Source organism: Neoarius graeffei, chromosome 14 (assembly GCF_027579695.1).
Source record: "Neoarius graeffei isolate fNeoGra1 chromosome 14, fNeoGra1.pri, whole genome shotgun sequence".
NCBI lineage: Eukaryota > Metazoa > Chordata > Actinopteri > Siluriformes > Ariidae > Neoarius > Neoarius graeffei.
Window position 1 is genome coordinate 31,123,528 of NC_083582.1, and position 26,022 is coordinate 31,149,549.

The 26,022-nt window shown below is 41.3% G+C and overlaps 1 protein-coding gene across 1 annotated transcript in view; it reads right to left on the bottom strand.

Moving 5' to 3' along the window:
- Positions 1–2,397: 2,397 nt before the first annotated feature.
- Positions 2,398–26,022, bottom strand: part of erbb2 (erb-b2 receptor tyrosine kinase 2) — a 55,353-nt gene continuing 31,728 nt past the window's right edge. Inside the window, exons 10-27 of the mRNA XM_060939514.1 lie at positions 23,090–23,163; positions 21,951–22,041; positions 19,546–19,748; positions 19,108–19,240; positions 18,910–19,000; positions 18,607–18,761; positions 16,244–16,288; positions 15,578–15,713; positions 15,029–15,151; positions 12,758–12,856; positions 11,073–11,258; positions 10,636–10,791; positions 10,465–10,540; positions 10,115–10,261; positions 7,079–7,176; positions 5,021–5,194; positions 4,487–4,838; positions 2,398–4,282 (exon numbers count right to left, since the gene is read on the bottom strand). Of these exons, the coding sequence (XP_060795497.1) occupies positions 4,005–4,282; positions 4,487–4,838; positions 5,021–5,194; positions 7,079–7,176; positions 10,115–10,261; positions 10,465–10,540; positions 10,636–10,791; positions 11,073–11,258; positions 12,758–12,856; positions 15,029–15,151; positions 15,578–15,713; positions 16,244–16,288; positions 18,607–18,761; positions 18,910–19,000; positions 19,108–19,240; positions 19,546–19,748; positions 21,951–22,041; positions 23,090–23,163 (2,617 nt within the window). The 3' untranslated portion in view covers positions 2,398–4,004. The remainder of the gene's footprint in view (positions 4,283–4,486; positions 4,839–5,020; positions 5,195–7,078; positions 7,177–10,114; positions 10,262–10,464; positions 10,541–10,635; positions 10,792–11,072; positions 11,259–12,757; positions 12,857–15,028; positions 15,152–15,577; positions 15,714–16,243; positions 16,289–18,606; positions 18,762–18,909; positions 19,001–19,107; positions 19,241–19,545; positions 19,749–21,950; positions 22,042–23,089; positions 23,164–26,022) is intronic.

Genomic DNA, 26,022 nt, shown 5'->3' on the forward strand with positions numbered 1-26,022 from the left:
CACATCTTGATTAGTTTAAAAAAAAAAAAAAAAAATCACAAGAATGTTTTTTTTTTTCATAACACCTACAAAATAAAATACACCACAGCCTGAATGGATCTTCTGTAATACATTAAAAGACGTTACAAACGCTGCTTACAAAATTATACACAAACTGATGCAGGTACTCGATCACAAAAGTTGGCAGTTTTCAGACGTCAGAGTGCAACAACTCCAAATGTACAGTAAAATACACTAAACACCATCAAAACTTGATTTAAAAAAAGCCTCAAAACATATAAACATATAAAAAGATACTTTTGTTAAAATCACAATGATACATTAATTCATTTTACAACTCCTTCAGTGTGATTTATTTATTTATTTATTTTCTCTTTAGCGATGCAAAGTTTTGCTCGATTTCCTTCTCGGCCAAAACTCCACATGCCGTATAGCTTAATTTTTATATAAACTGCGAAAGACGTGACTTTTTACCTCTTCAGTAGAGCATCTTCTTCTGTATTAAAAACCTATCAACATGACTGCCCAAGCTGAACTGTCCAGGGATGCAATTTTAAGGTTTTTGCATAGATGTTAAATTTTTTTTTTTTTTAATTAGAGCAGTGTGTTTAGCGCTGTTGGGTCTGCAGAAATCTGCCCCCACCCTACCTCACCCCAAGTCTGGAACACAAGCCGTTCTTTGTTTTGTCAGGAACTTAACATGCACTACTGGCTCTTTTTCCTGAACTCTACAGCTACAACTCTTCACGCTGCCACCATAGAGTCACATTTTTCAGTGCTTCAACAAATTCCTCTGCGGTCCACTAATGAAGAAATTCTGTACAAAAAAAAAAAGCAGTAAAAATCTCGACCGATACGACTATAATATCGGTGTTGTCTAAAATATGATATTCAGAAAAGCGCCTTGTTACATTACATCACGGACTTTTTTTTTTTTAAGTAATTACGAACTCTGGAAGAAGCTGATTTGATGTGAACTTTTTTTATGTTTGCTTTTGTCGCTATTAAATAACTTTATCACCAAACTTATTTGTTGAAAAACTTTTTTATCTACAGTTATCACAGAAATGTGTTCAAGTATTGTGATATGTCACAATGGCCAGCCCTAATCTGTAACCTTATCTGTATAAAAGTTTTTTTTTTTTTTTAACTTTACAATTTCAAATCTTACAGCATATTGTGTTACGACTGTGTGGAAAACAATGCAAATGAACGAATAAGCATAGACGATAAGGCTGAGGATCAGGACAGGAAAGATTGCACGGGTGCTTAAAACTTAGGAAATGAAAGCAGAAATAAAAGAGAGAACATTTAAAAAGCAAAAGGCATTATTACATTCTCATGTTTCAATATCTCAATGTCTAACGTTAAAAAAAAAAAAAAAATACTGTGTTTAATAGTGACATACACCGCCAGTCAAAGGTTTTTGAACCCCCTATGGAAGATGATTCCTGTTGAACTGTGAAGTTAATTTCTCTGAATAGAAACTTTATAAAAGAAATTGGAAAAGAAGTTCACTGAGAAAAAATTGGGATGTACGGAAGCCGAGAGAGGCCCTTCATATAATCCTTTTTTTTTTTATTCACCTTGTTATCCTGAGATAACGACATAATTAATTCAGGATCTCGAGAAAACAACACAACTAATTTGAGATCTCAAGAAAACAAAACTGTTATTCCGAGATAACGACATAATTAATTCAGGATCTCGAGAAAACAAAACCGTTATTCTGAGATAACGATATAATTAATTCAGGATCTCGAGAAAACAACACAACTAATTCGAGATCTCAAGAAAACAAAACCGTTATTCCGTGATCTCGAGAAAACAAAACAATTATTTCATGATCTCGAGTAAACAGCTGAGAAATGGTTCATTCAGGTGCGCCAAGAGACTTGTGATATGCTGACTTTGGGGCTATTTCTCATTCTGTATAGACGCAACTTTGGTCATTAGAATGTCTGGAATAATCGATCACCTAATAAGGCAATATTTTGATCAGGGGTTGACACAGGGAGAGATTGCATTAAGTCTTTTAATAAGGGATAATTTCAAAATTAGTCCGCGGCACCTCCGCAGAAGACTGGCCCGGCTTCGTCTCTACCGACGGAGATACAGTGATCCAGCTGAGATCATGAAATAATTGTTTTGTTTTCTCGAGATCACGGAATAACGGTTTTGTTTTCTCGAGATCTCGAATTAGTTGTGTTGTTTTCTCGAGATCCTGAATTAATTATGTCGTTATCTCGGGATAACAAGATGAATAAAAAAAAGATTATATGAAGGGCCTCTCGCGGCTTCCGTAGGGATGTTATTTTATGGGGGAAAAATAATTAGTTCTTAGAAAGATTTAAGAACTGGAATAAAAAAAAAAAAAAAATCCACATATTTGGAAAATTTTGACTGACAGTGCACAGTGTGTATTTATTTATTTATTTATAACCTTGTGTCAAGCTTTTCCCTAGTTGTGATTTGTTTAAGAGAACACCTTAGGAGAAAGCTCTCTCATCTTCTGTTATTGAATGCCATTGGCTGGTCATGCAAGAAAATAAAGTCCCGTATAGTAACATTAAATTGTTTCTGAACAGTTTATAAAACACACCATCGTTGACTTTCCCTCAAGTGTCCATCACATTCATCATGACGTCATAAACAGCCACTCGAGAGCAACAATAACAGCGTGATCACAGGAACACATTGGCTACTCACTGTTACTTAACAACTCTGAAAGTTGCTCAATTTTGTAATCGTTGTTTTTGTAAAAATCCTACGTCTTCATTTAGGATGATTCTGTAATAATCCTTTAAGGTGGTTCCAGTGAGGGAAAGTCACCATGTGTGCATAAAAACAGGATTAAACTGCTGCAAGGGAGAGAGTTCTACGCTGATGACCTGTCACATCCCACATTAACGTATAGCTGTAAGAGCTGCTCGATCCAGACGTCAGCCTGGAAACAGCACCACGAATGACACCAGACTTGAGCTGCCATTTTTGGAAGACTGAAAACAAAGAAGCGTGACGGGAATGGACAAGGAAATGGGGTGAGAGAGAGGGGAAAAAAAAAAAAGAATATCCAAATAATAGTCAAAGTAGTGATTTCCAGATCCAGTGTCATTTAGTTTGTGCATTCTCACATGCTTCATTAGTGTCGTCTTTAAAAAAAAAAAACCCACACACATTCCTGCTGGCTCATTACTGTGTTCGGTTTATCCATCGTGCATTGATTGATTCATTTTTCAAAGTTCGATGAATTCACTGTCTTTCAGTGACGCTGAAGTAAGCGATGTGTAAAATACCACGAAAACTGTCCAGGCTGTCCACATACTGGATGCTACATCGGATTTTAAAAGGAAATTCCATGTTTTAGATGGAATTTGAGACGTTCCTGTCTGTAGGTTGGATATCCATCACCAGAAATTGTCCCATCCATCCATCCATCCATCCATGTTTCAGATGTATTAAGGCTGTCAGAACAAATTTCACTTTTCAAAGGGAAAACTTCGCATGCTTATGGAGCCTCGTGCTACTTTTAGTTGACAGGTTTCATCCAGGACTGTTGTAGGAAATTTGCTCTGAATAATCCGTGAAATCAATCACATGCCATGTTTTCTCTCACCTTTTCAAAATTACACACTAACTTTCTGTTTAAATGTAAAAGCAAGGAAATGAAAGTATGCGTTCTGAATCATGTCCGTTCGCTTCCAGAACGTTTTTGTGGCTCAATTTCCAATGGCAGTCCACTGGGCGAACGGGGCAGCACATCATCATTCTGGAGCTTATAAATCTTTAAACGTTGCGGCATCTCCTTGTGATGTCTAATTAAAAATGCGAATTGATGATATTCAAAGACTATAAATAATTAGAATTAAGATGCAATTATTAAAGCAATCTGACAGCCCTAGAACATACAGTATTATAGTGTTTGGCTCACTTGTTCACTGATTCACTCGCTCCCAAACCCCCCCGCCCCTTTCTCAGGTGCGCTCTCTCTGGCCGCTCCAGGTTTAGACCAGTCCCAGGTACTCCAGGTTTTCCGCTGTAGGCGTCACGTAGCCGTTCACCTGCCTGGGAGGTGATGTGGCTCCGCCTGTTGAAGCCCCATTCGGCACTTTAGCCACAAGATCCAAGTAATATGGATTATCAAAAGCGGGAGACGTGGGCACCAGGTACTCAGGGTTCTCCACGCTGCGCCCAGCACTGAGGCAGTTGTGTAAATGCCGCTCGGTGGATTTACGCGGCAACGTGTTCGCCCGCTCTGATTGAACGTCTTGATTCACATACTCTGAAAAGACAGAAGGAGGGAGGGGGGAAAAAAATGTTATGTACTGCCTAAAATGTAGAAGCCATTAATTTTTTATGCCGATACATTATAGTGCACTTACGTATTATGGACCACTCTAGGTTATTACAGGTACTATAGACAGCTCACATTTAGCTCAGTAATTATGTGGTGAGGATGCTGTTATCATAATGTTTTCTGAATCACCTGGATACGTGTGTGTTTTGCGTGGCAATGAGTGTGACGGGTAACTTATCAGCCCGTCCACTTCCATGTCTCCGTCCATGCACCCGGGGAAAGTCGGGTCTTTACTGTAGCGTCCAGGACTGGATGGAGGTTCGTCCCTGCCTCCGTCCAGAAACACAGAGTCTGATTGGCCGCCAGCGGAGCAATGGGATTGGCTTCGGGCCAGCGAGCGGTACTGAGAGCCTCCCCAGTTCCCATTGACTGTGGCTCCGACGGGAAGTGTCGGGTATAGACTCCGCCCCAACGTGCTGACTGACGAGTGCATGCTCCGCCCACTCGGCATACCGTCTGTCTCCAGTCCCAGATCCGTGCTCTGATTGGTTAAGAAAGCCATTTAATATGAACAGTGTATGATCAAATGTAAAAAGACAGGAATGTGATAAAAATTGATCCGAGAGCTGTCCAAGCGGGCGTTCTAAATATTATAACATGTTGACTGACAGCTCATGATTGTACGTGTTTCTAGTGTAAGGTCAAAAGAGAAACAGATCTGACCCTGTGTGAGTGATGCTTTGTCAGTCCATTAGCCTGTTTCTCAAAGAATCCAGGTTGTGGCACCAAATACTCCTCTGCATCCAGGAGCTCCTTCACATTCCCTCCTTCTTCTTCCAGCAGCGTGCGGTAAAACTTACTGTCCACCAAACTCGACAGACTCATCTGCTCATCATTCTGAAAAGAAAAAAATTTAAATATTACACTACCGTTCAAAAGTTTGGGGTCACCCAGACAATTTTGCGTTTTCCATGAAAAGTCACACTTTTATTTCCCACCATAAGTTGTAAAATGAATAGAAAATATAGTTGAGACATTTTTCTGGCCATTTTGAGCATTTAATCGACCCCACAAATGTGATGCTCCAGAAACTCAATCTGCTCAAAGGAAGGTCAGTTTTATAGCTTCTCTAAAGAGCTCAACTGTTTTCAGCAGTGCTAACATGATTGTACAAGGGTTTTCTAATCATCCATTAGCCTTCTGAGGCAATGAGCAAACACATTGTACCATTAGAACACTGGAGTGATAGTTGCTGGAAATGGGCCTCTATAGAGATCTTGCAGTCACGTGACCGGAAAGTTAACAGCCGCCATCTTGTCGGTAAAAAACACAGCTGAATACTGCTGCACTCGTGTACAGAATGGATCAATTTCAACCGACGGACTACACGGCTCATTTTTCTAATGAACAGATAATTAGATATATGTCTAAAATAAACGATCTACAGATTAGTGACCCTTATGGCTTACCGGACGGAGTTTTCACGACCGTGTCAGTGGATATTGAACTGCCAGAGGTGGAATACCCAGACGTGTATAATTACCTCATCAACTTTCCGTCGCTGTTCAGTGGTGAAGCACTGCATGCTTATAAATCTCTGGACAGTTTTCTTTACAGAAATTCAGGATTTGTCAGCGACTCAGATGTGGCATCTTGTAAACAAGAAAATAACAATCCTCATTGGACGGGTAAGTCACTTAAGTATTACTAGTACTGCACTGACCAGCCGATTATAGAATAGAATAAGGTAATTCCAGCTGTAATTCCAAATCGTCCGTGTTGTTTACCATGGATCTGGCGTTGGAGAGATAGAGGCTTGGCAGTGGAGATTTGAGTGGCTGTTTTCTGAGCTTAGTCAACAGGCCGGCTCTGCAGCCTCGCTTTTGCTTCCTCTCCCGACGCCGCCTCCTTCGCTTTGCTTCAGATAACAATCCACGGAGACCCCGCTGGTCTCGCTGTCTCGTCCGGAATGTTGTGCATGCGATGGAAATCGCTACAAACCGTCATTTTCTGCTGGAAACCAATGTCCAGTAAGTCCATACGGTTGTAGTGGATATTGAAGTCCGATACAGACGAACAACACGCAAAAATACACACAAAAAACATAAAAAACGTGCACAGGTAGGGAGAGCTTGTAGCCGCAGCCGTTGTAGTAGAATTGTATATAGTAGGGTTTTCCAGAAGAAAAGGCAGAAGCAGAAGTAGAACCAGAATGAAGTAGAAGGCGGAAATATGGCGTTTGACCGACAAGATGGCGTCTGTCACAATCTGGATCGGCTGTGACGTCACATGCAAGATCTCTATACACCCATGTAGATATTGCACCAAAAACCAGACATTTGCAGCTAGAATAGTCATTTACCACATTAGCAATGTATAGAGTGGATTTCTGATTAGTTTAAAGTGATCTTCGTTGAAAAGAACAGTGCTTTTCTTTCAAAAATAAGGACATTTCAAAGTGACCCCAAACTTTTGAACGGTAGTGTAGGTTTGTGATGTGATGTACAAGCTGTGGGCTCGTGTAGGGTAATTAACTCTCGGCTAATAAAAAAGATGGTGCGGGTTGAATATCTTCAGGAAGGTGGTGTGAATTATAATACCTTTCACCCCAGGCTTCAAATGCTGTGTGTGTGCATGCATGTACTAACAAAAGTAAGCACTTGTTATAAAAATACTCATCACTGCTAACTCAAAGATCAAGTAGTAAACTGTTACATTAACCACCTCATGCATTTTCCATTCTCTATAATAAATCACATACGGTGCATGTAGCGTACGCACCGGAATGACAACGTAGCGCGGAGGATCTCTTGCCATGGTGCTGAATTTATTCACCAGCTCCTTGAATCTGGGTCGATACTCAGGATCAATCATCCAGCCTGTCAATCAGATCAGATTATCAGGATTTTTCCCCCCTTAACTTGTTCAACAGTCAGAGAAAACAAACAAACAAAACAAAAAACCCTACTCATGATTGGTCCCTGTATCAGGGTGTCTACAGATTTGTCCAAGTTAAATTTAAGACTTAAAGGAACAGTCCACCGTACTTCCATAATGAAATATGCTCTTATCTGAATTGAGACGAGCTGCTCCGTACCTCTCCGAGCTCTGCGCGACCTCCCAGTCAGTCAGACGCAGTCAGACGCGCCGTCACTCCTGTTAGCAATGTAGCTAGGCTCAGCATGGCCAATGGTATTTTTTGGGGCTGTAGTTAGATGCGACCAAACTCTTCCACGTTTTTCCTGTTTACATAAGTTTATATGACCAGTGATATGAAACAAGTTCAGTTACACAAATTGAAACGTAGCGATTTTCTATGCTATGGAAAGTCCACACTATAATGACAGGCGTACTAACACCTTCTGCGCGCGTCGGCAGCGCATTGATACGGAGCTCAGATATCAATGCGCTGTCGAAGTGCGCAGGTGTTAGTACGCCTGTCATTATAGTGCGGACTTTCCATAGCATAGAAAATCGCTACGTTTCAATTTGTGTAACTGAACTTGTTTCATATCACTGGTCATATAAACCTATGTAAACAGGAAAAACGTGGAAGAGTTTGGTCGCATCTAACTACAGCCCCAAAAAATACCATTGGCCATGCTGAGCCTAGCTACATTGCTAACAGGAGTGACAGCGCGTCTGACTGCGTCTGACTGACTGGGAGGTCGCGCAAAGCTCGGAGAGGTACGGAGCAGCTCGTCTCAATTCAGATAAGAGCATATTTCATTATGGAAGTACGGTGGACTGTTCCTTTAAGACTTTTTCATACCATGTTCCAAAAAAAATTAAGACCAAATCTAAAGTCACGCAAAAACGTACTCTTTTGGAAAAAAAAACAACAACTATGATTTAATGTAACTTATTGTTCTTGTAAACATTCACCAGAAAACACTATTCTAGTAGACGTACTTCATTTCTTTTCCTTGACAGGCATTCACACACTCAGAACACAATATAAGGATCGGATAAACTTGTAACTACGTGACAATCAGAATGCAGTCACAGCGTTTGAATCCAATGTAACACTGTGAAAATGTGAATGGAGTCACACACACAGAATCCAATGCAACAGTTTTTTTTAATTATTATTTTCTCTGCTTGGGGAGTCGCACTGTAAGCAGAATTGCTCAATTCCATCTTTGGTCAAACAACAATGCAGAAAACAACAGTTACGCAATGTGAATGCACAGACACCTGAAACCTCGGCTCACTCACTTGAAAGGTCTGCTCACTTGCACTTCTTAAAACACTTGGAACGATACCCACCCACACACAATACTGTTCTCTCACATGCACGCAATAGTGACGAGTCATGGAATCCACGGACACATGTCGGCCGAAACGAATCCGAGAAAATCGCAAAAGAAGCATTAATTAATTTATTGAGCATTAATTAATGCTTCTTTTGCGATTTTCTCGGATTCGTTTCGGCCAACATGTGTCCGTGGATTCCATGACTCGACACACACACACACACACACACACACACTATTCTCTTACATCTCGCAGATCTATCCTCTTCTCCACGACTGTTAGTGGTGGCAGCGCTGAAGTCGGATATTTGAGGCTGATGCTCGCGGCCTTTAACAAAAGCAACGTGCTTGGCGCTCTTCATACGAGAGTCCACCGCTCTTATCCCCGTTGTGCCCAACTTAAAAGTCTTACAGCATGCTACACAGTACGCCTCGTTGGCATCTTTGGGTACAGCTTTCAGCCACCACGAGTATTTTGCATCTTGCAGCCAGTTATCATTAAATTTACATTTACCCATTGTGGCTCGGACTACCCTCCATCAACAGATCAGGCACTGAGTGGTTGTCAAGCGCGCGCGTGTCTAGCAACCGGTGGATTCGGAGCCTGCGCGGTATTAGTCTGGCTAACGCAACTTCAAAGCTCTGCGAGCATTTGGTCTGGCAAAGATATTAAGCCCAACCGTTTCCCAAAGGCGTGGTTGACCCGCCTCCCTGAAATGCCTCAGTTTGCTACTGGTCGAAGCCAGAAAAGGCTGTGACGAAGCTTAAACCAATCACATCACTCTTTCCTCTGACGTATGTGACGCGACGGAAACTGCTTGAGTAACAGGAAGAAGATAAATACCTCCAGGGCTGCTCTTTGCTCCGTTTTCAATGAGAACTTCCCGTTGAATGCTTTCAATACAGCATCTACCGCTGTGTTAAAGGCTTGCCGCTGCTCCATGTTCGTGATGTGAATGAAGCGCTTCCGGCATAGATTCTGTAAACAATCTATGGCTTCCGGTCGCAGGTCTACTACGTCACTGCCTTGAACACGCCTCTACCCAGGGCCGTTGGAGATGCTCAAAGTTGATTGGCTCCCGATTTTTCGGGAGCTTGGAAGAGCTGGAGATAGCTTGCCTGGCCAGACTAAGCTCGCAACAGGCCCTCGTGTTGCGTCACACTTAGGATGGGCGGGCCCAAGCTAGCGCGGTATAATTGTGAGCATCAAAAACGATTAAACTTTTTCCCCATCCAAAGTGTACCGTATTTTAACGATATGACTGAGTAAAATTTAAGATTGAAAATTTAAGACCACGGGGTTTGAAATTTAAGACTTTTTAAATGGCCTTATTTTAGGAAAATTAAATTTAAGACTTTTTAAGGACCCGCGGCCACCCTGCCGTATGTAATTATCTATAGGCAACAAAACGATGGTGTGGATGGAAATGTTTTCACACCTCAAGACCTCGTTACGAAAATATTTTGCAGCATGATGAACTCCCTCACCGTACATCTCGCAGGGCTACTTAAAACATTCACACCGGTTTCTGCTGTGAACATTTTTATACTCGAGACTCACATTTGACCATGATGTCGTAGACGTCCATGGTGCAGATGAGAGGCTGGGGAAGACGATCTCCTCGCTCCAGCAGCTCAGGAATATCCCGTGCTGGGATGAGGTCATATGGCTTCATGCCAAAGGTCATCAACTCCCACACAGTCACGCCTGAATAATAAAACACAGCAGGAAAAGGTTTAGTACAGATATAGCCATGAAAAAAAAAGATAATTCGTTAATTTAAAAAGTTACATTTCATATTACATTAGCTTTCAGTTTTCTCTATATTAAACCTGTTTTGATCTGGGTTTCCTTACATTTAAACACATGACTGGAACTCGTAATGAGATTACTAATGTTCTGATACAGACCATAACTCCACACATCACTCTGGTGAGTGAACCTCCTGTGAAGAATCGACTCCAGTGCCATCCACTTGATGGGCACCTGCAGGACATAAGGTCATGGTTAGCAAAATCGCCACAAATTAGTTAAAAAAAAAAAAAAATCACCATAACACACACACACACACACACACACACCTTTCCACCGTCTGCATGGTACTCAGTCTCGTCTATGTCCAGGAGGCGAGCCAGGCCGAAATCTGTGATTTTCACATGGTTGGGGTTCCTCACCAGAACATTCCGGGCTGCCAGATCTCTGTGGACCAGTCTGACATCCTCCAGGTAACTCATTCCCTGTAGATGTTTACACAGACACCCGCACACTTGCCTGATGATGCTAACTATGATCCTGGTCTAATTCAATACCCTGATGACTTCTACTGTAAATGATTGTATATTACACCACACTGTTGTTGAATTCTGGAATCCAATTGGTTCAGAAGATGTTGATTCATTTTCTATTACAGTAGCTCTGACAGTACTTAGTGACTGTAGCCCATCTATTCCTCTGTATAAAAAGTGTCTGAACTTTGCATATAGTGGTGCTGGAGTGTATTACAGTGCTGGAAACTCACTTTAGCGATCTGCACACACCAGTTGAGGAGGTACTGAGAGCCGATGCGGTCACTGTTTTCTCGGACGTAATCGAGCAAGCAGCCGTAGGGCATGAGCTGAGTGACCAGCTGCACCGTGGAGGTCAAACAGATTCCCAACAAGCGGCACACGTACGGACTGACCACACCTGCCATCACGTACGCCTCCTACACACACACACACACACTGGCATTACCGTTCTATTAACACTCTACCCCAGCTGTAACCCGAGGCACCATGTGGGACCGTGTTTACATTTATCTCATTCCACAAAAACCTCCTGCAAGTTCAGATTATATGATACTTAGGCATGTAATGATTCACCCAACTCACGATTCAATTCACAATACTGTCCCATGATATTTCTGAAAATTTGATTAACTCGATTATCAACTTAAATATTCCTTGTGAAAAAAGTTAATAACAAATAGGGCTTTTCTTAATAAACGTTTATAAACATTTGTTCTGCCTCCATTTGCTTCTCTTTTCTTTATCTTTCGGCAGTCTGTAAAAAGAGAGCCCTGATTTATTGTTAAATATATTTGTACAGTCAATCACGGAACAGATTTTTCACATTTTAGCGCTGTTTTTTTTTTCGTGCGTTTTCACGACATTCCGCCTACGGTGAAGTCACGTGCATTCCCACTACTGTATGTTATTCCGCCCTCTACTGTCTAAACAATGCAATTACAGCTAGGAATAACTAATACCCTGTCCACACTTTGGATTTTGTACTGAAACGAAACTACTTTCGTACCGCAACACCTATCCACACTAGCAGCTATACCGGTACTGTAGCGGTATAACTGTATCGGTACAAAACCCACAAATGTATGGGTTTCGTACCGGTACAGTATCGGTACTGTAGCGCTTCGCTGTAGTGTGGACAGATGAAGCGGTTCTGTATCGATACAAATATAATGCGCATGCGCAAAGTCACACACCTCAATCGATGTCTTCGCTGAATAAAATAGTGAAGAACGGAGATTCGTTTTCTTCGTTTCTTTCTCAACTCCCTCGCGCGTTTTATACGATTCGACTGAATAAATGACCACCAGAAATACAGACTGTACACTGACAACAAAAAGCACACACACGTTGTTTCATCTGCCATATTCTCGGAAGGAAGCTACTCGGTAACCACGGAAACATTTCGCGCACGCGCATTTCAACTACCGTGAAAGAAAACCGCAAACATTTCTCACTAGTGTGGACAGATGCACTAAACTGTACCGGTATACTTTGTATCGATACAGTTATACCACTATCGTACCGGTATATATGTGAACACAGCATAAGATTACGCAGCCTGACAGTAATCATGATTCATTGTTTATTTCGACTGGAATGGTCATAAATCTGTGTTGCAATTTATCATCACAAGATCTATTGTGACATGACGAATGATACGATACTCTGCACTCATTTTGGAATGTATCCAGGACAACGACAACAGCCAGTGACGATGGCTTCAATAAGCAAAAACAAGAAACACGAATAACCTGAACTTGTACACAAAGGAAAACATTTTGATTAAAAGCAACAAGAATAGAGCAAGTGGGTGCAAATAACAATTGCAACAATCAGATAATGTATAGCTAATAATGTCACCAAAAAATAAATCTACAAAATGTCTTATAGGTGTTTGTCCTGCAAACTAACTCACGTCCAGAATTTCCTTGTTGGCTTTAGGGGACGTGTTCTCACGCAACACTTTGATGGCAACCGGGATCTTCATGGTTTCTTCATCAGGAGTCCAGATACCCTGCAGGTACAGACAGCAAAATTGTTTTAAAAGCTCATGTATAATATTACTAGTGATTGATTAAGCAGTTGACTCTCTTCTAGCTTTACATTGCTCTGGTAGCAATATAAACAAGAGCGCTCTGAGAGCACAATATCTCCCACTGGCAACTGTGCCAGAACTCTGGTAAAATGCGACTGAATTGAACGAAATTGCAATATGAATAGTTTCGTGAAAGTGATCCAAAAATTGTGAGAGGAGTTGATTTCAGAAGGTGAGCGCTCTTCCCGGAACAGACAGACAGGAATCACCATGACATAATCTCTTTTCAGGCCTTTCAGCCAGCGGGGGATAAAAATTGTGAGAGGAGTTGATTTCAGAAAGCGAGCACACCTTGATGAAATTCCCAAAGTACAAGTTTGTTAATAATCAAGGGCATAACTCGGGTAAAATCTGCCCAAATTAAACGAAATTTCAATGTGCGTATAACTGTCATATAACAAAGCCTTCTGCCAAGTTTGGTGAAATTCCTCCACAAATTGTGAGAGGAGTTGATTTCAGAAGAACGTACACCCTCGTGAAATTGTCAAAGTACAAGTTATTTAATCAAGAGTCAAAACTGGGAAAATTTTCACAAACGAAATTAAATCGCGATATTCGGATTACCGTCATATACCAAGGCGTTTTGCCAAGCTTCGAGAAATTTGTCCAAAAATTGTAAGAAGAGTTGATGATGTCAGAAGGCGAGCACACCTTCATGAAATTGTGAAAGTACAAGGTTGTTAATCAAGCGCCACAACTCTGGTAAAATGCGACCGAACTGAACAAAATAACAATGTGCGTACTACCGACATATAACAAGGCCTTCTACCAGGTTTGGTGAAATTCCTCCAAAAATTGCTAGAGGAGTTGATTTCAGAAGGAAACTCAACAGACAGACATCATGACAATCTCCCTTCGGGCCTTTCAGCCAGTGGGGGATAAAAATTGTGAGGGAAGTTGATTTCAGAAAGCAAGCACACCTTGATGAAATTGGCAAAGTACAAGTTTGTTAATAATCAAGGACATAACTCGGGTAAAATTTGCCCAAATTAAACGAAATTTCAATCTGCGTATAACTGTCATATAACAAAGCCTTCTGCCAAGTTTGGTGAAATTCCTCCACAAATTGTGAGAGGAGTTGATTTCAGAAGAATGTACACCCTCATGAAACTGCCAGTTATTTAATCAGCCAAAACTCTGGGAAAATTTTCACAAACGAAATTAAATCGCGATATTCAGATTACCGTCATATACCAAGGCGTTTTGCCAAGCTTTGAGAAATTTGTCCAAAAATTGTAAGAAGAGTTGATGTCAGAAGGCAAGCACACCTTCATGAAATTGTGAAAGTACAAGGTTGTTAATCAAGCGCCATAACTCTGGTAAAATGCGACTGAATTGAACAAAATAATGTGCGTACTACCGACATATAACAAGGCCTTCTACCAGGTTTGGTGAAATTCCTCCAAAAATTGCTAGAGGAGTTGATTTCAGAAGGAAAACACACGCATATGAAATTGTCAAAGTATAATTTTGTTAATCAAGGGCTGTAACTCTGGTAAACTGTGACCCAATTTAACGAAATTACAATATGTGTATTACCGACATATAACAAAGAATCCTGCCAAGTTTCATGAAATTCCTCCAAAAATTGCGAGAGGAGTTGATTTCGGAAGGTGAGCGCCCTTCAAGCGAAGGAGGGAGGGATGGACGGACAGACATCGCCATGACATAATCCCCCTTCGGGCCTTTTGGCCAGTGCAGGATAAAAATGGTTTATAAACCTTATGGAGCTAAGCAGCTTGATGGGCTTTTTTTTCCTGCAACATTGGTCAAGGAATCATGATCTCCATTCTAAACAAACAAAAAATCATGTTTCCTGACTTCAGCCATCAAGCTATAGTCGTAGTAGTAGAACCACCAAGATGCTGGCTTTACAAAGTGGCCATTTTGAATTGCAATGAAAATGCTGCCTACGTAGGCTGCATTAATTCACCTGAATGGGACATAGGTGTAGTGGTGGGTTATTTAAACGTGTAGCAATTATATTCATTTTCCGTATTACATTAACAAAAGCATCACATACTAATGCTGATGTATCATTACTGCTATTAGCAACCTGTTAGGTTCAATTGTTAGTATTTTTGTGCGGACCTTGTAGACAGTGCCAAAAGCTCCAGATCCGAGAACTCGCAACTTCTTCAGCTCTGTTTCCTTCAGGATGCGCATCTGAGCCTGATTGGGTTGTACTCCACTCGGTGTCAGTGGCTCCACCAGCTACGGGGGGGAATCAATATGATTAAAAAACTGCACAAGCTGACAATTCCTGTCGCTGAAGGCTTGAAGTTAATCATAATATTATGGTATTAATAAATCTGCTATGATGAGTCACTGTCTTACAAATCTTCCTAGATTCTCCACACCTATATTACCTGTCTGACTTTCTTCCACTGTTCTTTATATGGTCTTTACTTCCTGTTCTTGTTTACTGTGCAAATTTTCTGTACTGCTCTTTATCTTCCTTGTGAAGTTTTAATTTACAATGTTATAACGGTGCGTTCAGATTTATCAACTATGAAGAGCGGATTTGAAAAATTTTACATTTTTTTTTTTTTACCGTGGACTAGGCCTTAATCGTTAACTGGTAATACTCAGCATCCATGTTGCCTAGCAACAAGTCCTAACATTCTTTGCATCTCAGACCTCGTGCTCCTGCAGTCGTCTCCTTCTAGTCTCCTTCTTCTTCAGCTTCTTCTGCCGGCACATATAGAAGACGAGCAGAGCCAGCAGGATAACGAAGAGAATCACACCACCGATTGCTGCTATCGTTGTCCCGGGCCTGTCAACAACAACAATCATTTTACTCCTAGCGTTTTAGCAGACCATAGTTTAATAACTTCAAGAGAGAAAACCAGAAAGACTGTTGAGGGACGTCTGTTTATAGCTGCCATAACGCAAGTGAACTTGTTTCATGAACATTCCACGGCATTATTTGTAAATGGATAAAATCGGATTTGGATTTTAATGTACAAGTATCATAACTGTCAGGTTTCCCCCCCCCCCACACACATCTGGTAACAACAGAAAACAACTTCAGATTTCCTTTTCCACCATCACAAAAATATATACCAATAATCGGGACTAATAAAATGTTAACTTAGGAAAAACCTAAGAGCAGATAGAACCGACTGCTAAACTCCACGTATCGGGTAATGAACGTAAAAATACACAAGAAATCATAAATAATATTATACACAATTGTAATAAATGTTAGAATCAAAGAATCCACCATCACACTAGTATATTCTCACATCAGTAAATGAAACTGACCTTTTTTCCAGATATTTTAATGCCATGTAAAAGGCTTACCCAGTTTTCTGGTGAACTGGACATCCTCGGTCATCCATTGTACAGCTATAAAAAAAAAAATAAGCAAAAAAAATAAAAAACACATGTAATCAATACTAAAAATAAAAGTTTGTGTGTGAAAAGGTGAAGGTCTTACATCTTTGGAACAGTATGTTCAGGTTTCTACCAGGGTGCTCACAGTGGGCCATATTCAGAGTTGGCTACTTACATCCAAAAGTAACGTAACGTAATACTTGCACAGGAAAAGATGGGTTACAGCGCGGCACTTGCTTAAGTGGATTACCAGGGTGCACCATTCTGATTATACAACGAATGTAGGCGTGTGTAGATCACGCCTCTGAGGGATTCCCAGCTTTCTCTTCTGCAGAAGATTCCACTCTCATTGTCCAACAGTTTAGAAAATAGCACCTGATCCAGCACGTCCGATTATTTAGCATTAAATTTGCTATATTCTCTTTCAGCAGTCTGACATGAAGCCACGAGATACTAATGTGAGGTCATGAAATTGTAATGTGCGCACAGCATATGGCCGGTTTTTAAATCACACTTTTAATTTGCTATTTTAAGCTGTCAAATTTATAAAAATTATTGGATGTGGCTCTTAATTTTTTTTTTTTTTAAACTCATGGGTTTTCTTCTAAAAATCCTAGTAGTAGTAGTAAATATCTGATTGATGCACATATTGGGGATAAATCCTGAACTAAAACCAGACCCTTGTGGTTAAATAATAAATAAATAAATAAATAACAACCCTGATTCCAAAAAAGTTGGGACAAAGTACAAATTGTAAATAAAAACGGAAGGCGATGATGTGGAAGTTTCAAAATGCCATATTTTATTCAGAATAGAACATAGATGACATATCAAAGGTTTAAACTGAGAAAATGTATCATTTAAAGAGAAAAATTAGGTGATTTTAAATTTCATGACAACACATCTCAAAAAAGTTGGGCCAAGGCCATGTTTCCCACTGTGAGACATCCCCTTTTCTCTTTACAACAGTCTGTAAACGTCTGGGGACTGAGGAGACAAGTTGCTCAAGTTTAGGGATAGGAATGTTAACCCATTCTTGTCTAATGTAGGATTCTAGTTGCTCAACTGTCTTAGGTCTTTTTTGTCGTATCTTCCGTTTTATGATGCGCCAAATGTTTTCTATGGGTGAAAGATCTGGACTGCAGGCTGGCCAGTTCAGTACCCAGACCCTTCTTCTACGCAGCCATGATGCTGTAATTGATGCAGTATGTGGTTTGGCATTGTCATGTTGGAAAATGCAAGGTCTTCCCTGAAAGAGACGTCGTCTGGATGGGAGCATATGTTGCTCTAGAACCTGGATATACCTTTCAGCATTGATGGTGTCTTTCCAGATGTGTAAGCTGCCCATGCCATACGCACTAATGCAACCCCATACCATCAGAGATGCAGGCTTCTGAACTGAGCGCTGATAACTTGGGTTGTCCTTCTCCTCTTTAGTCCGAATGACACGGTGTCCCTGATTTCCATAAAGAACTTCAAATTTTGATTCGTCTGACCACAGAACAGTTTTCCACTTTGCCACAGTCCATTTTAAATGAGCCTTGGCCCAGAGGAGACGTCTGCGCTTCTGGATCGTGTTTAGATACGGCTTCTTCTTTGAACTATAGAGTTTTAGCTGGCAACGGCGGATGGCACGGTGAATTGTGTTCACAGATAATGTTCTCTGGAAATATTCCTGAGCCCATTTTGTGATTTCCAATCCAGAAGCATGCCTGTATGTGATGCAGTGCCGTCTAAGGGCCCGAAGATCACGGGCACCCAGTATGGTTTTCCGGCCTTGACCCTTACGCACAGAGATTCTTCCAGATTCTCTGAATCTTTTGATGATATTATGCACTGTAGATGATGATGATATGTTCAAACTCTTTGCAATTTTACACTGTCGAACTCCTTTCTGATATTGCTCCACTATTTGTCGGTGCAGAATTAGGGGGATTGGTGATCCTCTTCCCATCTTTACTTCTGAGAGCCGCTGCCACTCCAAGATGCTCTTTTTATACCCAGTCATGTTAATGACCTATTGCCAATTGACCTAATGAGTTGCAATTTGGTCCTCCAGCTGTTCCTTTTTTGTACCTTTAACTTTTCCAGCCTCTTATTGCCCCGTCCCAACTTTTTTGAGATGTGTTGCTGTCATGAAATTTCAAATGAGCCAATATTTGGCATGAAATTTCAAAATGTCTCACTTTCGACATCTGATATGTTGTCTATGTTCTATTGTGAGTACAATATCAGTTTTTGAGATTTGCAAATTATTGCATTCCGTTTTTATTTACAATTTGTACTTTGTCCCAACTTTTTTGGAATCGGGGTTGTAGAAATTTCCTTACGAGACGGTGCAGTTGGTGGTGCAGGGCACGCAGTGTCCGCTCTCATTGGCGTATTTCCACAAGGTGTGTTGTTCCTCCTTCACGCCGCTCGGACAGCGTTCCACACATGTGTCACCATCCTGAAAGTGCACACACTCCACACACTTGTTTGCTTCCTGCGATTAAAAAAAGAATAATAATAACAACATCATCATCATTATGGTTTGTGTGTTAGTGTAGAGAATATTTACAACATGTATGCTAATATTTACTTAGGTGTCTAAACAGCAATAAATGTGTGTGTGTTTTATTAATGTGTCTTACAGGGCCGGTGCAGGAGGCGGAGCCATTGATCAGTCGACACTCAGAATGACAGGAAACACAAGAGGATCCGTTGATGAACTCTCTGATGGCACTACACACACACACGTCGTGGTTATTCATCAGTTATCAAATGCTAATTGATATAAATGATTATTTAATACAATATTAACAATTTTTTAAAGATATATTTTAACTCACCCATGATGGATATTGCACTGCTCCACACACTCCATACCGCGCTGAAACGACTTACATGACACGCACTGACTTGGCCCGGGACCCCAGCAGCTTCCATTCGCACACAGTGAGTCACACACATGACCCTCGGCCACTGAATCACACACACACACACACACACGTGTAAATTTCTAATTTGGCCTTCCAAAGGTTTGGCCAAATTTAAGAGCATTTTCCAAAAATTATAAAATTGTGACTACTGTTATACTGAATATTCTGAAGAGGACACACCCACTGAAATACTACTACTAAGTTTTTGTTAATTAAGGTGTAGAATTTGTAGCAGATAAAAGGTCTATTTAAAAAACAAGAAAGAAAAAACCACGCTGGTTGTGTGTGTGAGAGAGTGAGTGTGTGAGAGAGAGCGAGTGTGTGAGAGAGAGCGAGAGAGAGAGTTACCACAGGTTTTGGGGTCTTGGTTGTTGTTGCTGATGAGGTTGAGCTCCTGACTTGGGTAAAGCAGAGTGGCCCATGGCAGAGACGACGTGTAACACAGCTTGGAGTTGTTGTGGATGAGGACGAGCCCGCCGCTGATGTGGTGCAGAGAACGCAGGCCGAGAGACTCGATATGGAGAGACTGCACTCCCAGAGAAAACACGCCCCTACAAGCACAGACGGAAGGAGAAAAGAAAAATGCATTTCATTTATATAATGAACTTGCATTATTCCCCAAGTCATTGCGTCAAAATTCATAAAGCTCCTCGTGTTCGGAGTCGGCTTACGCAGACACTTCAGTCCGTTTTTCGGCTTCGTATTCAGAACATTAAAATCAGCTGGGTTTATTTAAAACGTCTCAGGTTGCCAAATTTTACTTCAGCAGAAGGGTTTGAAACAGGGCTTTACTAGGGTGCTGTCTTTAAAGCAAAAAATAAAAATAAAAATCAAGGATAGAAAATGCAGACTCAAGAAGTAAATAGCTGTAATATGATGCATCATAAAAACAAGGGGACATTAAAACATGATTATATATGAATGATATACAGTACATCTAACAGGAATCTAGTACATCTCCAATATACGGCTGGGTGAATAGTTTTAGCAAATTTGGTTGAATTTAACAAAATGTCTTCCATCTTCGTTATTCAGCAGCTTAGAAAACAGCACTTGCTCTAGCACGCCCTATGATTTGTAGTACTGTTGGTTTCAAACTATCTGAGAATCTCTCAGTATCAGGAACTTCTCCCTTTTCAAAAAGTCGAGTACTAATGTGAAAAAGTTACAAAAAAAAAAAAAAAATGCATGGAAGCAAAAAGTACGAGACACACAGGAACCATAGAAAGAGTCTTTCTGAACATCTTGTCCGCAGAGTTTATTCTTTACTGAGAAACAGAATCATGTTTGGGAATCGAGGATGGCAACTTGGACTCTGAAATAAACACAGCCGTCATATTAAACAGAAAACAGTCACATAGTTCAATCATTAACTTTAATCACAAACATGTTCAATAAAACACACACACACACACACACCTTTGTCTTGCTATGGACATAATTATTAATGTAACACTCTGCTATACCTAAATCTAACCTGAACTCTAGCTTCAGTACCTAAAAGAAAACAAATGTTCCTCATTGGAACCAGCCAACGATCCCCACCAGATCAAAACTGTCCAAATCTTCCTTCACATACACTACCGTTCAAAAGTTTGGGGTCACCCAGACAATTTTGTGTTTTCCATGAAAAGTCACACTTTTATTTACCACCATAAGTTGTAAAATGAATAGAAAATATAGTCAAGACATTTTTCTGGCCATTTTGAGCATTTAATCGACCCCACAAATGTGATGCTCCAGAAACTCAATCTGCTCAAAGGAAGGTCAGTTTTATTAGCCTGGGCCCGCCCATCCTAAGTGTGACGCAACACGAGGGCCTGTTGCGAGCTTAGTCTGGCCAGGCAAGCTATCTACAGCTCTTCCAAGCTCCCGAAAAATCGGGAGCCAATCAACTTTGAGCATCTCCAACGGCCCTGGGTAGAGGCGTGTTCAAGGCAGTGACGTAGTAGAACTGCGACCGGAAGCCATAGATTGTTTACAGAATCTATGCCGGAAGCGCTTCATTCACTAGAAACATTACGAACATGGAGCAAGTTCTCATTGAAAACGGAGCAAAGAGCAGCCCTGGAGGTATTTATTGAAAGGAAGGACATTTTCGCCTTGCTCCTGACCGGCTTCGGTAAGAGTTTAATCTACCAGTTAGCCCCGTCTCGTCACATATGTCAGAGGAAGGAGTGATGTGATTGGTTTAAGCTTCGTCACAGCCTTTTCTGGCTTCAACCAGTAGCAAACTGAGGCATTTCAGGGAGGCGGGTCAACCACGCACTTTGGGAAACGGTTGGGCTTAATATCTTTGCCAGACCAAATGCTTGCAGAGCTTTGAAGTCGCGTTAGCCAGACTACAGTTTTATAGCTTCTCTAAAGAGCTAAACTGTTTTCAGCTGTGCTAACATGATTGTACAAGGGTTTTCTAATCATCCATTAGCCTTCTGAGGCAATGAGCAAACACATTGTACCATTAGAACACTGGAGTGAGAGTTGCTGGAAATGGGCCTCTATACACCTATGGAGATATTGCACCAAAAACCAGACATTTGCAGCTAGAATAGTCATTTACCACATTAGCAATGTATAGAGTGGATTTCTGATTAGTTTAAAGTGATCTTCATTGAAAAGAACAGTGCTTTTCTTTCAAAAATAAGGACATTTCAAAGTGACCCCAAACTTTTGAACGGTAGTGTATATTTGAATTTTTTTAATAACCTGTGATTCAGATGAAAGACAAGTGGAGGATGTGTGACAGAGCTTACTTGTAAAGCATTCGTCCTCTGATGACCTTCAGGTTTTCAAACACGCTCAGGTCGCTCCAGTTTTCTGGCCACGTGTCGATGTACAGGTAACCTGGAGGGAAAAATGTCTCCTAAGTGCCGAGCTCTCACACAAACACAGCACTAAGAAGTCGCTTCAGTGTGTCGATCACTAAGGCTACATCCACACGACAACGGCAACGAGATTTTATTAAAAAAAACATTGCGTCCACGTGGGCAACGGATCAGTAAAATATCAGGTACATATGGCAACGCAACGCTTGCTGAAAACGATGCAATACACATGCCACACCTCTAGGGGCGCTGTAAGATGGTCCCATCAGAGACACCAGAACAATAGAAGTAGTAAACGCATGCGCATAAACCCCTTCTTCTACCCGGCGTGAAGCACTCACAGGAACAAACACACAACAACAAGATGGCGGCTGCGACTACGCGAGGAAATCGTGCCTTCTCTGTGTACAAATTAGTTTTATTAGTGTGCATAGTTTTATATAACTTAATTTTCTTATTGTGTGTGAACATTTTGAAAAGCATTTTTATATAATTTATATAACTTTTTATATTGTGTGAACGTTTTGAAAAGCAGTCTTATCCAATAAAAAAAGAAATTCAAGAAATGGTTCAGTTACTTGTTTATTTAAAAGAAAAGCTGTATACAAAAGTGAATGCAATGCAGTGGTTCATACAAAACAGCGAGAGTGCTGCTTGTTCTCGTCATGTGGTTGTGACGTCATCGTAAACAAATCCGTTCTACTCATCCAGACGACTTCGCAATGGCGCCGTTGCCAGATTTTTCCACTCTGGAACCCGTTCTCAAAAAAATATTGTTGTGGGGCACCCAAAACGCCGGTGCCGTGTGGACGTCAGGCCGGAACGATTTTATCAGATTCACCTGAATCCGTTGCCGTGTGGACAGGGCCTAAGAGAAACGATCAGCTGTAATACACTAATATACGAACACGCTACACAGCAGGCTGTCATCCTCTCACACACTCATATAATCACTAACTCACACACATTCCAGTACTCACTCCTTCACTCGCTGTCTTGCTCCATGTTCTTGTACATTAACAGACATCCAAACTCGCACTGTGATGTGTACGAGAGATTAGAGTTACCTGTGATCTCCTCTAAAGTCCGGAACACATCGAGGTCACTTAACTGCAGGCCTGATAGATTACTGCGTGGGTCCCTGTGGGGAAAAAACACACATTTTCAATAAATTAAAAATAAAAAAAACAAAAGGGGTGTTCACACGGCACATATTTGCATTGATGCTGCACCGATGTATTTTGTTGCGATATATCTTACACCGGTGTAAATTTTGTGGAGCGTTCACACGTCACAAACCTGCTTACTAGAGAGAAGCATGTTAGCACCGGTGCAGCCCCACTTGCGTTCACACGGCAGTTTTTGCGACCGTGCTATACGATAGTAATAATGCGGAAATTAAATATGCGCATGCGTGAAAATGTACTTCCTTTTCCCGGTTGTCATGGCATCACCAAGCGCCGGGAAAACAACGTGGATGAAGACACCAGTGTTGCCGGATACTGCTGACGTTTTCCAGCCCAAAATATGTTCAAATCCGCCAAAATGCACTTAAAAGCGCCCAATCTGGCAACACTGGAAGACACACAGTTCTGTTGTTGTTGATATTCGCCATTTTGGAAGCGCAAAATACCAGGATGCAAATTATGCAATGCCCGTAGGTAATCAACTCTCCTCACGCATAGCGAGTCTACCCCTGTAGTGTTCAGACGTCCCATTTTATATCGGTGCTGCCCCGCAAACTAGCATCTACTCCGGAGTAAATTTCTTAAACCACCTCCCGAGCAGGGTTAGATTTGCACCGGTTTAAGCAGCTTTCAGGGGCTACACCGCTATAACTTTTTACCGTGTGAACGCTCTACCGGGGCAGCCCAGGTGCTACACCGGAGTAAAAGTTGCCGTGTGAACACCCCAATTAACAACAAACACTGCACTCCATATCTGGCCTTTATGGATCAATCATCTAGGACCACTGGCGTGTTGTAGATACCAAACCCTTTTCAGCTTTAGTGTCTCAACTCATTGTGTTACATTTGCCTCCAGAATGTGCAAATATTTACTGGAATCCAATCTTCCTTTTACCTGTACAGTGTTTCCTTTGCCACTGGCTACTACACAACCCCAAAGCAGAACAGATCCCCACCCATGCTTAAAGCATATACACAGAGCCATGGCCTCACTTTAGTTTATAAATGCCTTGAGACCTCAAGAATAGCACAGGAATAGTTTTAAGCATTAACAAGAAATCTAATATAGTAATTTTTACGATTAAAGTGATTTAAATAGGTAGCGGTCTGAGTGAATGACGTTGACGTCCGTAACATCACAGCAGGAAGTCTATCGGTCTCATCGCCATTTCCGCTATACTAAAACACAGAGCTGACTGTAACTCCGTTCCTCCATTTTGAGCTAATTTATCGCCATGCCATGTAGATGTGTTGCTGCACCCGCCAGCAACATGACAGAAGGTGGATTTATGTTGCATTCATGGCCCAAAAATGTTCAAACTGCAAAGATTTGGACGCATTTTGCGAGAAGTTCACGGACACATTGGACGCCTATGAAGTGGTCTCTCCTCTGCTCTGCACATTTTACTGAAGACTCGTATGAGACCTTTGATCTGTTGAGGAGCGTTGGCTATCAGCCCGTATTGAAAGAGGGTGCAGTATCAACAATTAAAGAAAAACTAGTATTTATTTTATTTTTTTAAAGTGAGTTGAGTTGCACCAGTCCTCCCGGAGTGTGAGCCGAGGGTTGTTGCTAAAACCCGGGACGGAGCGGGACAGGACGTATCGCTCGGGCAGCGACCTCCCCACGGTTGTTGCTAAAACCAGTGACATCCCGTTTCGTCCTGGGTTTTAGCAATTGCCTGAGCCGAGCAGTAATGGCGGAGTACACAGTAATGGAGAATGAGTGGACCAGCCGTCTGATTTCTAAACTGGATATTGCTGCCATCTTGCCCTTACGTGGAAGAAGCAAATGAATGGAGAACCAAACGAACAACTGAAAGATTGTTTCAAAACAATCGGCCACAAGATCAGCCTTCAAGAAGAGAGAACACAGACAGGTAAGTGCCGACTCTCATTTGGATAAAAAAACAACAAACAACAACAACAAAAACAGCACACATTTTTTACCACCCCGATTCCAAAAAAGTTGGGACAGTACAAATTGTAAATATAAACGGAATGCAATGATGTGGAAGTTTCAAAATTCCATATTTTATTCAGAATAGAACATAGATGACATATCAAAGGTTTAAACTGAGAAAATGCATCTTTTAAAGAGAAAAATTAGGTGATTTTAAATTTTATGACAACACATCTCAAAAAAGTTGGGACAAGGCCATGTTTACCGCTGTGAGACATCCCCTTTTCTCTTTACAACAGTCTGTAAACGTCTGGGGACTGAGGAGACAAGTTGCTCAAGTTTAGGGATAGGAATGTTAACCCATTCTTGTCTAATGTAGGATTCTAGTTGCTCAACTGTCTTAGGTCGTTTTTGTCGTATCTTCCGTTTTATGATGCGCCAAATGTTTTCTATGGGTGAAAGATCTGGACTGCAGGCTGGCCAGTTCAGTACCCGGACTCTTCTTCTACACAGCCATGATGCTGTAATTGATGCAGTATGTGGTTTGGCATTGTCATGTTGAAAAATGCAAGGTCTTCCCTGAAAGAGACGTCGTCTGGATGGGAGCATATGTTGCTCTAGAACCTGGATATACATTTCAGCATTGATGGTGTCTTTCCAGATGTGTATGCTGCCCATGCCACACGCACTAATGCAACCCCATACCATCAGAGATGCAGGCTTCTGAACTGAGCGCTGATAACAACTTGGGTCGTCCTTCTCCTCTTTAGTCCGAATGACACGGCGTCCCTGATTTCCATAAAGAACTTCACATTTTGATTCGTCTGACCACAGAACAGTTTTCCACTTTGCCACAGTCCATTTTAAATGAGCCTTGGCCCAGAGAAGACGTCTGCGCTTCTGGATCGTG